Here is a 15,000-nt window from a genome sequence, read left to right on the forward strand (position 1 = left end):
GACCGGCACGGCCTGACCGCATGTACTCCGCGCAGCCCGCGGCAGGTCAAAAGTTTGGGGACGCTGACTTTTTGGTGAGCACACTTTATCAGTTTGTTGTATCTTACGTTACACTGCGCTGTACGAACAGTGTGGCTGAACACGCTTAAAATTGATGGTTCACCAATGGTTCTAGGACAGAAAATGATTGTGTATAGAACCATGAGCACTCCACGAGCCATTTGGAGGATTCAGGGGCTTTTGCATGGGAATGTGCTGTAGATGTTCCTCTAAATTCCTGAAAAGGGTTCTGTATAGCACCAAAAAGGGTTCTGCTATTGTTACGATGTCAGGCTTGTAACAACTGAAGAACCCTTTGTGATGCTCTATAGAACCATATGCAATGCGTTCACCATCAGTCCCAAGAACCATTTCTCTTTTCGCTTCTTTGAGTGTTCATGGTTCCATATAGAACCATTTCTTTAACATTCTCACAAATATGGTTCTTCAAGGGTTCCTTAGTAAAGAAAACATAGAACCTTTTAGAAGAGGGCTCTGTATAGAACCAAAAAGGGTTCTTGTATTGTTTCAGGCTTGACATCGTAACAATAGAAGAACCCTTTTTGGTGCCTTATAGAATGCTTTTCAAAAAGGTTCTATATGGAGAACCCTTTAATCGTTGAAGTGTTTTTTTTTAAATGTTCATGGTTCAACATAGAACCGTTTTCTTTACACTCTCAAAAATATGGTTCTTCAAGGGTTCTTTAGTGAAGAAAAAATGAAAACAAAAAGGTTCTGTGTAGCACCAAAAGCGTTCTTCTGTTGTTACAGGCTGGACATCGTAACAATAGAAGAACCCTTTTTGATGCTACACAGAACCCTTCTCAAAGAGGTTCTATTTAGAACCATAAAATAACACACCCTCCATCGATCTGAAGAACAATTCAGAGAACGCTTTATTCATACAAAGGGTTCTTGAGTGTTCATGGTTCAACGTAGAACCATTTTCTGTACCAAAGAACAATAGAACGACCCCTTTTGATAGTATATAGAACCATTTTCCAAGAGGTTCTATTAAGAAACATATACAGCACATTCTCCATCAATCTGAAGAAACAAAAAAACAAACAAACAAAAGAAACAAAAAGCTTCAGTGTAAGTGGGCGGGGCTAAGCTGCTATAGGCTGTACAGGTGGATATATGTAAATATGTTGTTTTTTTATATGCTGACATCACAAAAACAAACGTTTTTCCCTGTTATTGGCCCTTTAAAGCTATTCACTGAATAATAAGCCTAGAGTTCAAACGGTTACAGTAAATATCAAGCATAGATATCAAGCAAGTGGACGTTTCCACAGTCATCGTAATAGCAGGAGATGTTTTTGAGCCTCCTGGTCAAGCGACGGCAGACAGCAGTGTGTGTGTTTAAGCCCGGATCTGTCAGTACAGTAGGCTGCTGGCCGCTCCCTTGTCCCTGTGATTACAGTAGTGCCAGGATTCAGCTCATGCTTTTTTTTGCCTGGGTGGTTTTATCACGCCGATATCTCTCCTCCATATGTTCTCTCATGTTAAGATTCAGAGAAAAAAAATCCCTGATTGAACGGCTTTGTCGGACGCAATTGGATTTCGACAAGGGGAAAAAAAACAACGGCACTGTTCTCGAGCCATGTTCTCAAATCCCTCTGAAATCACACAGGCGCACACACAAACAGTCAGATTAAAGCTTTGTCACAAAGAAAATCATTTACTCAGGATAACCCAAATACAGATGTCTGAGTACACTGGATTTCCTCTGGGAGCGTTTCTGCTTCTTCGGCCTTCGCGAGCCGCTGAATAACCGTGGCTGGGTTACACTTCCCACATTACACCCACTGACCTGTGTGAAAGGCATGTAGTTACCTGTGAACTGGACATTCCTCCTGTGTCCTGTACAGCGTTGGGGTAGTTCCTCTAGTAATTCCTTACAAAGTGATACAGCCTTCATTATTCCGTCGTCAAAATCTTGTACCTTTTGCACTAGAATAGTGAACCTATTAGTTGCTTGTGCTTTTTTTAACCGACTCAACTAATGATTTTTATACAGTATTTGTTTAAACACCATTTTTTACGCAGCAAAGACAAAAAGCCTAGCAACACCTTAGCAACCACCTGGGACACCAGAGCAATGGTCTACCAACAATTTAGCAACTACCTGGGATAACAACCTCCAGGGATACTATAGCAACTGCATTGCAACAGCTTAGAAACCACCTGGGATACTATAGTGATGGTCTGGCAACAACTTAGCAGCCACCTAGGATACTACAGCAATGGCTTTACAATGTCATAGAAACCACCTAGGATACTGTAGCCTGGGAAAGTAGCATCAGCCTAGCAACGCCTTAAAAAACACCTGGCATTGCATAGCAGTGGCCTATGAAAACACCATAGGAACATTTTAGAAATCACCTGGAATAACATGGCACAGGCCTAGCAACAGCTTGGAAACCACCTGGGATAGCTTAGCAACAGCCAAGCGACAACTTATAAACCACTTGGGATAGCATAGCAATAGCCTAGCAACACCTTAGAAACCACCTGGGATAGCTTAGCAGTGGCCTAGCAACATCATGGACACCACCTGTGATAGCATAGCAAAGGCCTAGAAACACCCTAGAAACCACCTGGGACAGCATAGCAACAGCCAAGCAACACCTTAAAGATCACTGGGGATAGCAAAGCAACAGCCTAAGAACACATTAAAAACCACCTGGGATAGCATTGCAACAGCCTAGCAACACCTTAGCAGCCTCTTGGGATACTTTTGCAAGGGCCTTGCAACACCTTAGAAACCACAGGGCTACAGCGTAGCAACTTAGCGACCACCTGGAATTGCTACATAATCCAATTATCTAGCAGATGCCTTTGTTATTATAGAGTTATTAAAGTTTTTACTGGTAAAATTGTTTGAATCATATTTTTTCTTTGGATACTACACTCACCGGCCACTTTATTAGGTACACTTCAGTTCAGTTGCTTGTTAACACAGATAGCTAATCAGCCAATCGCGCGGCCACAACTCAGTGCATTTAGGCCTGTAGAGGTGGTCAAGACGACCTGCTGAAGTGCAGACCGAGCATCAGAACAGGGAAGAAAGGGGATTTAAGGGGCTTTGAACGTGGCGTGGTTGTTGGTGCCAGACGGGCTGGTCTGAGTATTTCAGAAACTGCTGATCTGCTGGGATTTTCACGCAGAACCATCTCTAGGGTTTACAGAGAACGGTCCGAAAAAGAGGAAATATCCAGTGAGCGGTCAGTTGTGTGGACGAAAATGCCTTGTTGACGTGAGAGGTCAGAGGAGAATGGGCAGACTGGTTCCAGATGATAGAAAGGAACCAGGAACTCAAATAACCAACCAGAATCTCTGAGGAACGTTTCCAACACCTTGTTGAAAGTCTGGCACGAAGAATTAAAGCAGTTCTGAAGGCAAAAGGGGGTCCAACCTTTTACTAGCAAGGCGTACCTAATAAAGTGGCTGGTGAATGTATTTTGCCTTACAATGCCCTGCAAGCACACCTTCACCACGAACAGATAAACATTAAACAAACTCCCAGGAATCATGTAAAGGATTTGTAAACATGTCGTGTGATGTATTTCTGTGAGGAGCTTTTAGAGGTGGACGTCTGGTTCCTATCACCACCACTGTGAACGATTCTGACTTGTTAAGTTTCTCTAGAACAGAGCGTTTCACACCAAACCGCTCGGAACGAGTCTGAGAAAGTGTTCAGTACTTTCTTTAGAAAGAAACAGCCAATCACAGTAAACATCGTTTAAAAGGTCTGTCCCCGTTCTGGACACAGCCAGTTATGCCGATCAAACTGATAAAAATATGAACAAAAACAATCGAGAAACAGCTGCCTGGTCAAATTGATTTATGGTTCACGATTGGACTAAGAAAGTTTTCGGCCGCGCTCGTCTGCGCTGGTCACGTTCGCGGTTGAAGCCGTGAAAGAAATGCATACGCATGCAAGACCTGTTATCTCAAAGGGAATTACAGTCACGATCAATACCGCCGTCCTTTATTGGCTCATACGGGAGAGACGCAGCGGCTCACTGTCTTACCTGGGCGCACACAGAGAGGGGCCGAGTGGCGGAGGGGCTGAGGGCGAGGGGCCGTGACAGGACAGACAGCAAAGACGCAGCAGCGAGATGGAGGGAAGAAAGAAGAGGACGAGAAAGGGGGAAAGAACGAGTTTGTGAGCCACCATATTGGAGGGGTATAAATAGGGTCAATAGCGGGGGTCAAGCATCATATGTGGAGGCAGATGTTGGACCATATTGCACCGGATTACGAGAAAGAGCAAGAAAGAGAAAGAGAGAGAGATAGAAAGAAAGAAGATGAGAGAGAGACATTTCTGGATATGCTTTGTTACCATGTACTTTACATAGTAAAGGCACTATATTAGCAGGTATTTTACATAGTAAAATTGTAATATACTTTTACATAGCAAAAGTACATTAACATATCATTTTACATAGTACCAGTACCTTATTAGCAGGTATTTTACTTAGTACTTGTACTTTATTGTAATATACTTTTACATAGCAAAAGTACTTTGTTAATGTATCATTTTACATAGTACCAGTACCTTATTAGCAAGTATTTTACGTAGTACTTGTACTTTATTGTTATATACTTTTACATAGCAAAAGTACTTTAACATATCATTTTACATAGTACCAGTACCTTATTAGCAGGTATTTTATTTAGTACTTGTACTTTATTGTTGTATACTTTTACATAGCAAAAGTACTTTGTTAACGTATCATTTTACATAGTACCGGTACCTTATTAATATGTATTTTACAAAGTACAGGTACCTTATTAACACATACTGCTATGTAGTACATGTACTTTATAAGCATATAATTTTACGCAGTACAGGCACCTTATAATTTACTTTATTTGCATGTACTTTTATATAGTATACGTACTTTATTGGTGTGTAATAGGTATTTCCTATGCATGTAGTTTTACATAGTTTGTATAGCATGTTGTATAGCAACAACATGTAACCTTATGTAGTATCTGCTCTTTAATAGTTGTACTTTTACACAATTCATGAACTTTATTAGCATGTACTTCTATTTAGTACATGTACTTTGTTAGAACATACTTTTTCATAGTACATAGTACTTTTATTCTGCCTTCAAATTTAATCCCACAACTAGTGCGTGTAGAGGCCTACCATGTGCGAGAGAGAAAAATAGAGACTGAAGGAGTGTGTGTGTGTGTGTGTGTGTGTGTGTGTGTGTGTGTGTGTGTGTGTGTGTGTGTGTGTGTGTGTTCAGTGATAAGCGCATTGCTTTCTTGAGCAAAATCTTCCTAGCGATAGTGATCTGCTGGCATCGTCCTGGTCCATTGCGGTCACTGACACAGCTGACAGATAGCTGGGCTGGATCGATGCAGCAGGACCGGCCCTATCTCCACCAAACCGTAATAGGCTTACACACCGCGCCCAGGAGCTGCTGGACACACCACTCTGACATATTCAAACACAGTAAGCCAGGGCTTTAAAAACAAGGCTGTACAATTCCATCATATTAGTGTTTCCAAAATCCACATTTTTAAATGAAAAGTAACTGATTCGTATATGATCTGTATATAAGCATTTCCACGCATTGTGCTGCATTAACGCAACATCCACTGCTTGTTTCCCAGCATTCCCTGCAGGAAGTCATGCTTTGAATTCACTTGATTCGCATGTGTACACTGGTTTCATGCGAATGAGACCTATTACATCAACACAATTACTGTCATTCGTTTTTATTACTTTTTAGCAAGACTTTTGTTGAGGTAACGCATTTCATTCATGTGGAAATGATGTACAGTCTGATGTACAGAAATGTGGAACTGATATACATCAACACAGCAAATAAATAGAACTAAAATTTGATAAATAAATAAATCAAAATGTCATGTTTAATTTCCCTGACATACATTAACACATACTTTACAGGGAAATTAAATGTCGCATGTTTATTTATTTACTTATTTATGCATTTATTTAGCGAATATTAGTGCAAACATGTTTTATGTTTCACGCCCCCCCCCCCCCCCCCACATATAAAATTGAGCAAATAGACAGTAAATGTGCATTAAAATGTGCTTTTGCTTCGACACAAGCACTTTAGCCAGGGGCGCCCAAACTTTTGCACACTGTACACATTTGACTCAAAGTAAGTTGAAAGCAGCTTCCGTCAGTGCACTCAGTCAAAACCACATTTTAAAGCTGGAACAATATGATGAATACACACTTTGGTGCGTATTTATTCCAAAGTACAGATATTAAAATGAGTCCAAATGTATCTCCATATATTTGAATAGCCACGCCCATGACTGGTTAAAAAAGGCAGAGGCGCTCGGGGCCTGCGTACCCGTCTCACTCTCACTGCTCTAAAACATAATTAAGACATCAAAATCCTCCCTCATAATAGATTTTAATTGCTCCTCTGTTTTGCCGTTGTTGTGTACGCAGGCTGGGTGTTTGTTTGTTCTGTTTGGCAGCGTCTTCAGTCGAACCGCAGCTCGTGTCGGAGTTCTAATCGGAGCGGCGCAGAGCTTACAGCGAAAAAAGGCACAGAAACTTGCAGTCAGACACATACAAAGAGAAAAGCAAAGGGAAATAAGAAGGCGAGGCACAATTGCCAGCGGTGACCAGTCGGCCAGAATCTTTGGGTCTGGCCTCGTTTAGACAATAGAGCGAGAGAGACGGAGGCGGGAGCTTTAATCAGAGTAAAGCAGGGGATTATTGACGAGGGAACAGACAGCTGCCTGCGGACGCAGCAAAGCCCGACATATGGAGAGTGACGGGCAGCAGTGACAGTGGGCTCATCTCTAACAGGCCCCTGAGAAGAGGGGGGGGATCAACGCAGGGGGGCCATGAAGGCATGTGTCAGTAACATTAACGCTCTGAAATCAAGCACACGACCACGAGAAAACCACAGCACCTCCTCATCACACTGATCTAATATATCACTGCTGTCAGGACAAAACCCTGTATCTCCATTTTTGTGGATTTGTTCATCATTTCTGAAAATGTTATTTATTTATATATATATATATAGTCAAAAATGGTAACTTTACAGGAGAAGCAAAAATCCTACTTTGCTTTTAATGTAAGTCAATGGAACCAGACGTCTTTCCAAGCTCTTTGGGGCCTATATATATATAGAGTATGAAGTCTTGTAATAGGATTTATTAGTTCTGTACTCAGTAAATCCAGAGTTTTAAATGACAGGTTACATTCAGTCAGGTGTGTCCCAACTTGATGTTTGGAAGTTACGGAAGCATCGTTGGGGATGGAACTCATGATGTCCCAGTGAGAGGGCCAACGCCCGGGTGTGGCCATATAGTTTGACCGATAATTAAAAATAATTTAAAGACGATTTTTTAATGCATAGAGATTTGAGAGTCATGCAAAAGAGATTTGATCAGACTATCTGCCTGTCACACTCAAGCTGCATGCATCCACGTCCATGTACTTGTGTATGTGTGTGTATGCGTGCGTGTGTGTGTGTGTGTGTATGCATGCGTGTGTGTGTGTCACAGAGAATGTTAGCAGCTGACATTTAAATTCCTTTATTTCGTTCTCCCCATCTTGAGATCAGATTCTTAGCATCAACCCCCCCCCCCCCCCCACCCCCCACCATCCCACCATCCCCACTACCTTTCAGAGTGTGTGTGTGTGTGTGTGTGTGTGTGTGTGTGTGTGTGTGTGTGTGTGTTTGCCTGTGGTCACCCCAGGGGCGGTGTGCTGTCACTTCTTGTCTAGTCATGCTGACGATGGGGCGGCAGTGCTTTGAGCATGTTCAGTGGCAGCCTCGCAGAAAGTGTGTGTGTGTGTGTGTGTGTGTGTGTGTGTGTGTGTGTGTGTGTGTGCGTGTGCGTGTGCGCGTGTTTGCGTGCGTGAGTGTGTGTGTGTGTGCGCATGCATTTGTCTTGCTACCCGTGTAAAGACCAAACATACATCACAACGACAGGACAAAATGACATTTTCTATGAGCTTTTTGTTGGTCCATCACTTTAGAGATTAGATTAGATTATATGAGGTTTTGGTTCTGATCTTAAGCTTAGAGTTAGATATTCATTACTGAGGTTAAGGTTAGAGTTTGGTTTTGTTTACCAAGGTTAAGATTAGATTAGGTTTTGGTTCCTGACGTTAAGATTAGATTAGGTTTTGGTTGCTGACGTTAAAATTAGATTAGGTTTTGGTTCCTGACGTTAAAATTAGATTAGGTTTTGGTTCCTGACGTTAAGATTAGATTAGGTTTTGGTTCCTGACGTTAAGATTATATTAGGTTTTGGTTCCTGACGTTAAGATTAGATTAGGTTTTGGTTCCTGACGTTAAGATTATATTAGGTTTTGGTTCCTGACATTAAGATTAGATTAGGTTTTCGCTACTGAGGTTAAGATTAGATTAGGTTTTGGTTCCTGACGTTAAGATTAGATTAGGTTTTGGTTCCTGACGTTAAAATTAGATTAGGTTTTGGTTCCTGACGTTAAGATTATATTAGGGTTTGGTTCCTGACATTAAGATTAGATTAGGTTTTCGCTACTGAGGTTAAGATTAGATTAGGTTTTGGTTCCTGACGTTAAGATTAGATTAGGTTTTCGCTACTGAGGTTAAGATTAGATTAGGTTTTGGTTCCTGACGTTAAGATTAGATTAGGTTTTCGCTACTTAGGTTAAGATTAGATTAGGTTTTGGTTCCTGACGTTAAGATTAGATTAGGTTTTGGTTCCTGACGTTAAGATTAGATTAGGTTTTGGTTCCTGACGTTAAGATTAGATTAGGTTTTGGTTCCTGACGTTAAGATTAGATTAGGTTTTGGTTACTGAAATTAAGATTACATTTATTTTTGGCTACTGAGGTTAAGATTAGGGTTAGGTCTGTATAATTTGTTAATAGAGAATTCAGTAGACGTCCTTACAAGTATAGAGACCAACGTGTGTGTGGTTGTATGTGTGTGTGGCTGTGTGGGGGTGTGTGTGTGTGCATCGCTGTCTCAGCCAGTCTAGCAGTTCGAGCTGGTCCTGTAATAGAGCTCAATTCAGAGAGCAAATAAAGCTGTCTGATTCAGTGGACTGGACAGTGGCTGCATCTCACACACACACACACACACACACACACTCCCTTAGTTCATCTTTGTAGGGTGGTGGGATGGGGGGGGCAGCTGAGACATGCTCGGGTGCACACATCCAGGAGCCGTGGTGGGGGTAATTGAACAGAAATGACCAACAAGACCTTTATTTTATCGCCTATTCCCTCAGCTCACACACACACACACACACACACACACACACACAACCCTTACTGATCATACCACTGTCAAAGGTTCCTCAGTGTGTGTGTGTGTGTGTGTGTGTGAAAGAGAGTCTGTGCGCACAGGTGGGCGATATGTCAAAAACTGTACCATCACAATGCTTATAAACAATATTTTCACAATATGAGATTCTTATGACTTTATTATTTTTTTCTAACGTTGGAAAATAATCGATAGAATTCATTACCAAAGCTGTAATAACACAAAATATTAAAAAATCAGAAGAATTTTTATTCATTTAACATTTAAGAGAACTAAAATGAGAAGGAGCAAGAGAAAAACAATCAAACAACTGGAAAAAATGAGTAAGTCATAATGATGTCATAATGTTGATATCCAATCAGCTGCTTGCTACTATGCAGTATCTACTTCACTCAAGGCAGGTGTAGCACAGGATTAATAAAGCCTGGGTTATTTTAAAGCACAAGCTAATGTCAGAATGCGGAGCTCCACTGGTGACATCCATAATGTGTGGCCACGACTTAGTACGGTGTGGGAATGTGATAACAAAATCATGGCCACAGCTTAGTAAGCTATAGGAACAAGACAATTAAGTTGTCGCCACGACTTAGTATAACATAGTAATGAGATCTTAATGCATGGCCACCACTTAGTAAGGTGTGGGAAAGAGAGCATGGGAACGAGATCCTAACGCGTGGCAACCACTTAGTAAGATGTGGGAAAGAGATAATGAAGCCATGGCCACAACTTAGTAAGGCTTGGGAACAAGATAACAACTTAGGCATGCAAATGAGATCCTAATGCGTGGCTATGACTTAGTAAGGCATGGGAACGAGATATTAATGCATGACCACCACTTACTAAGTGATAATTAAGTTGTGGCCATGAATTGGTAAGGATTGGGAACAGGATAATTATGATTTAGTAAGGCATGGGAACGAGATCCTAATGCATGGCTACAACTTAGTAAGGCACGATCCCGTTCCCGCACCATGACTTAATCATTCCCAAGCCGTACTAAGTTATGGCCACACGTTAGGATCTCAGTGCCACATGTTAATAAGGCGCCAGCAGGGCTGCGTATCCAGAAAAGAGATACAACCTCAACTTGACATCGGACTTGGCGCAGGTAACCTGTATGACAGACGGAGCCTGTTGGAGAAAGTGTTTATGAATGCTTTTGAACAGTTTATGAACAGTTTATGTAGATGATAAAACCCTATCTAGATCTAGATCTAGAACCATGTAGTCATTCACTGACCAAACCCATCATATACTCAGAAAAGCCTATTGTAGAGTAATTTATCCCAATGATGATGATGTCTAGTCATATTGCTCAGCCATAAAATACCTTTACAAATACTTTCACGCCACACGTTGAAGATGAATCACTGATGGGAGAGCAAAACCTCGTATCTCCATTTTTGTCATTTTTCAGTTTTTGACATCATTTGAAAACGCCTGTTGGTCTTTACATTGTGCGTAAATTTCATGATGATTGGACTAAAAGAAACGGCCCAAAATTGCTTGAAAAAAATTCTGGTTCCATTGACTTACATTATAGGTGAAGTAGGTTTTTTCCTTCTCCTGTAAAGTTACCATTTTGTTCTGATACACCTTGTGACACATGTTAAGGTGTTTACTTATGATACAGGAGATACAGCAGTAGTTTATGTCCACATTCCTGTGGGTACTGTGGGTAGAGCTTTGTATTATGTGTAGATAAGGACTATCAGAAGCAGGAGATTGATAAGAGAAGCGTGAGTGTGTGTGTGTGTCTGTATTAGTGCAGATAGATCCGTACAGCACGGTCTGTTTTTCTGGATAGAGACGTATGAGTCTCAGATACTGCAGACAGAAAAGTGTAGCGAAATTGTGGAACGGGTTGATGGAGAGAGAGAGAGAGAAAGAGAGAGAGAGAGAGAGAGAGAGAGAGATAGAGAGAGTGCCATGGCCATTTGCATAAACCAGTCTTTGTTTCCTGCTGGTGGCTGGCAGCCAGAGAGGAACAGAAGGACGGAAGTTTTACTCGCAAACAGCCACTCGCTTCCAAATCTTAAAGAGAAAAACACAATTAAAAAAAAAAAGCACCCCGATTTTTAATTTTTGCTCATGCACACAGATCTAGTGCCTCATCTTTCCTGAGAAAAAAAGCAATTTAAGGAGAGAGAAGGGGGGAAAAGCACACCCCTTTTCCGAATGGCTCAAAAATGTGCATGAAGAGCTGAACTGGACGTCAGGAAGCGTCGGAAACCGTTTTATCAGAATTCACAGCGCAAAAAAGCCAAAAAAAGCAGCTTTTATTTACTTATTTGGTTTTATTCATTGGCACGTTTTCTGGGTTTGGCTGTTATTATATTCCCTGAAGCACCGATTCTCTTCTAAACTATTGTTTACTGCTTGCGCAACCTTCGCCGGCCGCCGCTTTGTCCCGTTCCCCGGGAGATCCGATGGCACTCTGATGGGATGGTTTGTTTTCTCTCCATCAGCTCGGAGCTTCGCAACTTCTCTCCTTCCATTCAGCACTTTTTCACCTTGTGGAAAAAGCCGCTGCTGTTTTTTTTGTCTTTCTTCCATGAGTGAGCATGACCCTGATGGGGAGTGTTGAGGTTTTTTTTCCTCTGTATTTTCCCAGAATGCACCTCACTCAGGGCTGCTGATAGCTGTTAGCGGCGGCCCCTTGAGGCCCTGATGGCGGGACGAGAAGTGACAGCTCTGTCCCCCCAGCACACAAACAGCCATCAAGCCCTCTCTCCTAATGGCCAAACTGGCTTTTTAGCTTGCATCTTTTTGTGACTGCGTGTGCGTCGGGCATATTCATTTATTCATGGCTCTTTCTCTCTTCTTCTCTCTTCTTATCCTCCCCTCCACCCACCCTTGACTCTCTGTCCCCTCTGTTTCTGTCCCCTCACTCTCTCTCTTTCTCTCTCTCTCTCTCTCTCTCTGAGTAGCAGCTGTATGCGGCTCAGTTGGCAGCCATGCAGGTGTCTCCGGGGGCCAAGCATGGCACCGTGCCTCAGCCCAACCTGGCAACCGGCACGCACTCGCCCACCAGTGGCCAGAGCGAGAAGAGCAGGAGCAGCACGCCGCCCAAGCCCAAGGTATGCCCACCCCGGGGTCCAGCCTGCTACTAGTGCTGCTGCATGCCTGCGTGCCTGCTGCAACTGTACATGCACATATATATATATACATGTTATGAAGATTAATGGAGACTGTGTTTGTGTCCTGGCTTTGGCTTAAAATCCACTGTGTCACAATTCAGGCACTGTGTTCTTATACTATGTCCTTCACTGTGTAGTGCCTGGACCGTTGTTGGGTGATTTCCTCTCGAATCGAACACGTTTTACACTAAACTGCAATTGCGAAACTACCTCACGCCATTGGATTACACCTCCACAACAATGACCAGCTTTGACCCCTTCAACTCTACTTTTCGTGGCACGGTGGCGTGGTGGGTGGCGCTGTCGCCTCACAGCAAGGAGGGCCCAGGTTTGCCGGGTGACCAGGGTCCTCTCTGTGGAGTTTGTTCTCCCCGTGTCTGTGTGGGTTTGCTCCGGGTTCTCCGGTTTTCTCCCACAGTCCAAAGACATGCAGTCAGGCCAATTGGACTTGCTAAATTGCCCCTGGGTGTGAGTCTGGGTGTCTGCCATGCAATGGACTGGCGATCTATCCAGGGTGTATCCTGCTTTCCGCCCGATGACCGCTGGGATAGGCTCCAGCACCCCCCCCGCGACCCTGACGGAGAAGCGGCTTAGAAAATGGATGGATGGATGGATGGATGGATGGATGGATGGATGGATGGATGGATGGATGGATGGATGGATGGATGGATGGTTGGACTCTACTTTTCCTGACTTGCACAGAATTTAGAAGAGATTTTCTTAACGTCCGTCTTGGAAGCCGCAGTAAAACAGGCAGAGTTGTCGCAAATAACTGTAAAGCCAATGCAGTAGATCGTTACAGCCTTAATGTTAAACACAACACCTCATGATTTATTAGTATGGTGCGTCAGTTCTGCAAAATAAGGCAAAAGTAATAGCTTTAATAGCTTTAAAACCAGCAATTCCTTCCGTCAAAAAAAGTAGTATCATGTTCCGTTATGGACAGAGCCATAAGGCTTATAAACCTGCCGCAATATCAGGTTCAGCTCAGCTTTTTCAGCACATACGTATGAGCGCAGTTTACAGCCTGTTTGCCAGAATGTAACTGTGTTCTGCTCATTTCTGGCAAATTCCAGTTTGTTTAGTTGTTCCATGACAGCTGCCGACCAAAAAGCACCTAGGATCAGTGTCCAGTTTCGGAATTTGATGCATGTCTGTCGTTACACTCTTTCTAAGAGTCGGATCAAACAGACTACAGGTCAAATATGATCAAATGTATTAATTTTCCGTTTTACAGAGACGCTGAAAGGATGTGGTGTAGTTTCTTAGGTAAAACAAGTCTGCACACCAGATACCATCAGGTTAGCATGAGATATTACGTGACGTGCACTCAGTACTATCAGATACACACCAGATACCATCAGATGCTAGATACTGTGTATCTGGTTCACACCTGATAGTATCTTGTGTGCACCACATAGTATCTGGTGCTCACCTGATAATATCCAGAGCACACTGAATTATCACAGTTAAAAAGGGGTTAAAATGTAAAAAGTGCCATACCTTTCCTGCTGCTTCAGTGCAGAACGTCCCACGCTTCCTTTGCACCATCTTAAAAAAGATGGTTCTACAAGGATTCATTTGGAAGGACAACGGTTCTCAATAGAACCATGGACACTCAAAGAACCATTTGCATGCTTAAAAGGTTCTTTGCATGGAAAAATAGTTCTTCAGATTGATGGAGAACGTGTTGTATGTTGCTCTTTATAGAATCTTTTTGAAAATGGTTCTGTATAGCACCATAGAGGGTTCTGCCGTTGTTAACGTATCAGGCTTGTAACACTTTTTAGTGCTATGTAGATAATCTTCATCAATCTGAAGGAACTTTCCACCATGCAGACAACCTTTTGAGCATGCAAATGGTTCTTTGAATGTTCATGGTTCTAGATAGCACCAAAAAGCATTCTTCTAATGGTACGATGTCAAGCTTGTGTGCAATAGAAGAACCCTTTTTGTACTTTATAAAGGTTCTGTATGGAACCATGTACAGCAATCTGAAGGACCATTCCACCATGCAAAGACTCCTTTGAGTGTTCATGGTTCTACATACCACAAACCACTGTCCTTACTAAAGAACCCTTGAAGAACCTTTTTCAGTGTGGAAGTTTGCATTGTATTGCACACCCAGTGTCCACCAAATCCCGTCCAAAAGTACCCAACGTTACGGGCAAATGGAGTCAGTGGGTTCGTCAACCTCGTTGCTATTGCTACGCCTACCTGAGAGCAGGTAGGTCTCCCCCCCAGCCGGCGTGGCTGTGTGAGCCAAAGGGAAGCGTTTGGGGGTTGTGTGTAGCGGAGCAGAAGCAGAAGCTCCATGAATATCAGGCGCAGCAGGGATAAAAGCCACCGGCCTGGCCGCTCTCGCCTCCCGCGGCGAGCCGGTCAGCCTGCAGGCCGGACGCCCCGGCCAAGCCCATTTCGTCCTGCCCGCTGCACAATGGCTCGGGCCGCGGGGTGCCCGCTGCTGAATAAACATGTGTTTAGCCCCGCCGCCCTCTGGTCCTCTTCCGCCGAGCCGCTGTCAGGGCCCAGAT

The 15,000-nt window shown here is 43.0% G+C and overlaps 1 protein-coding gene across 7 annotated transcripts in view; it reads left to right on the forward strand.

Moving 5' to 3' along the window:
- Window positions 1-15,000, forward strand: part of sox5 (SRY-box transcription factor 5) — a 418,494-nt gene that overhangs the window by 372,879 nt on the left and 30,615 nt on the right. For all 7 annotated transcript variants that reach the window (XM_037539858.1, XM_037539854.1, XM_037539868.1 and 4 more), the window contains one exon: window positions 12,257-12,406. In XM_037539858.1, the coding sequence (XP_037395755.1) occupies window positions 12,257-12,406 (150 nt within the window). The remainder of the gene's footprint in view (window positions 1-12,256; window positions 12,407-15,000) is intronic.

This window comes from Pygocentrus nattereri, chromosome 1 (assembly GCF_015220715.1).
Source record: "Pygocentrus nattereri isolate fPygNat1 chromosome 1, fPygNat1.pri, whole genome shotgun sequence".
NCBI classification, from domain to species: Eukaryota; Metazoa; Chordata; class Actinopteri; order Characiformes; family Serrasalmidae; genus Pygocentrus; species Pygocentrus nattereri.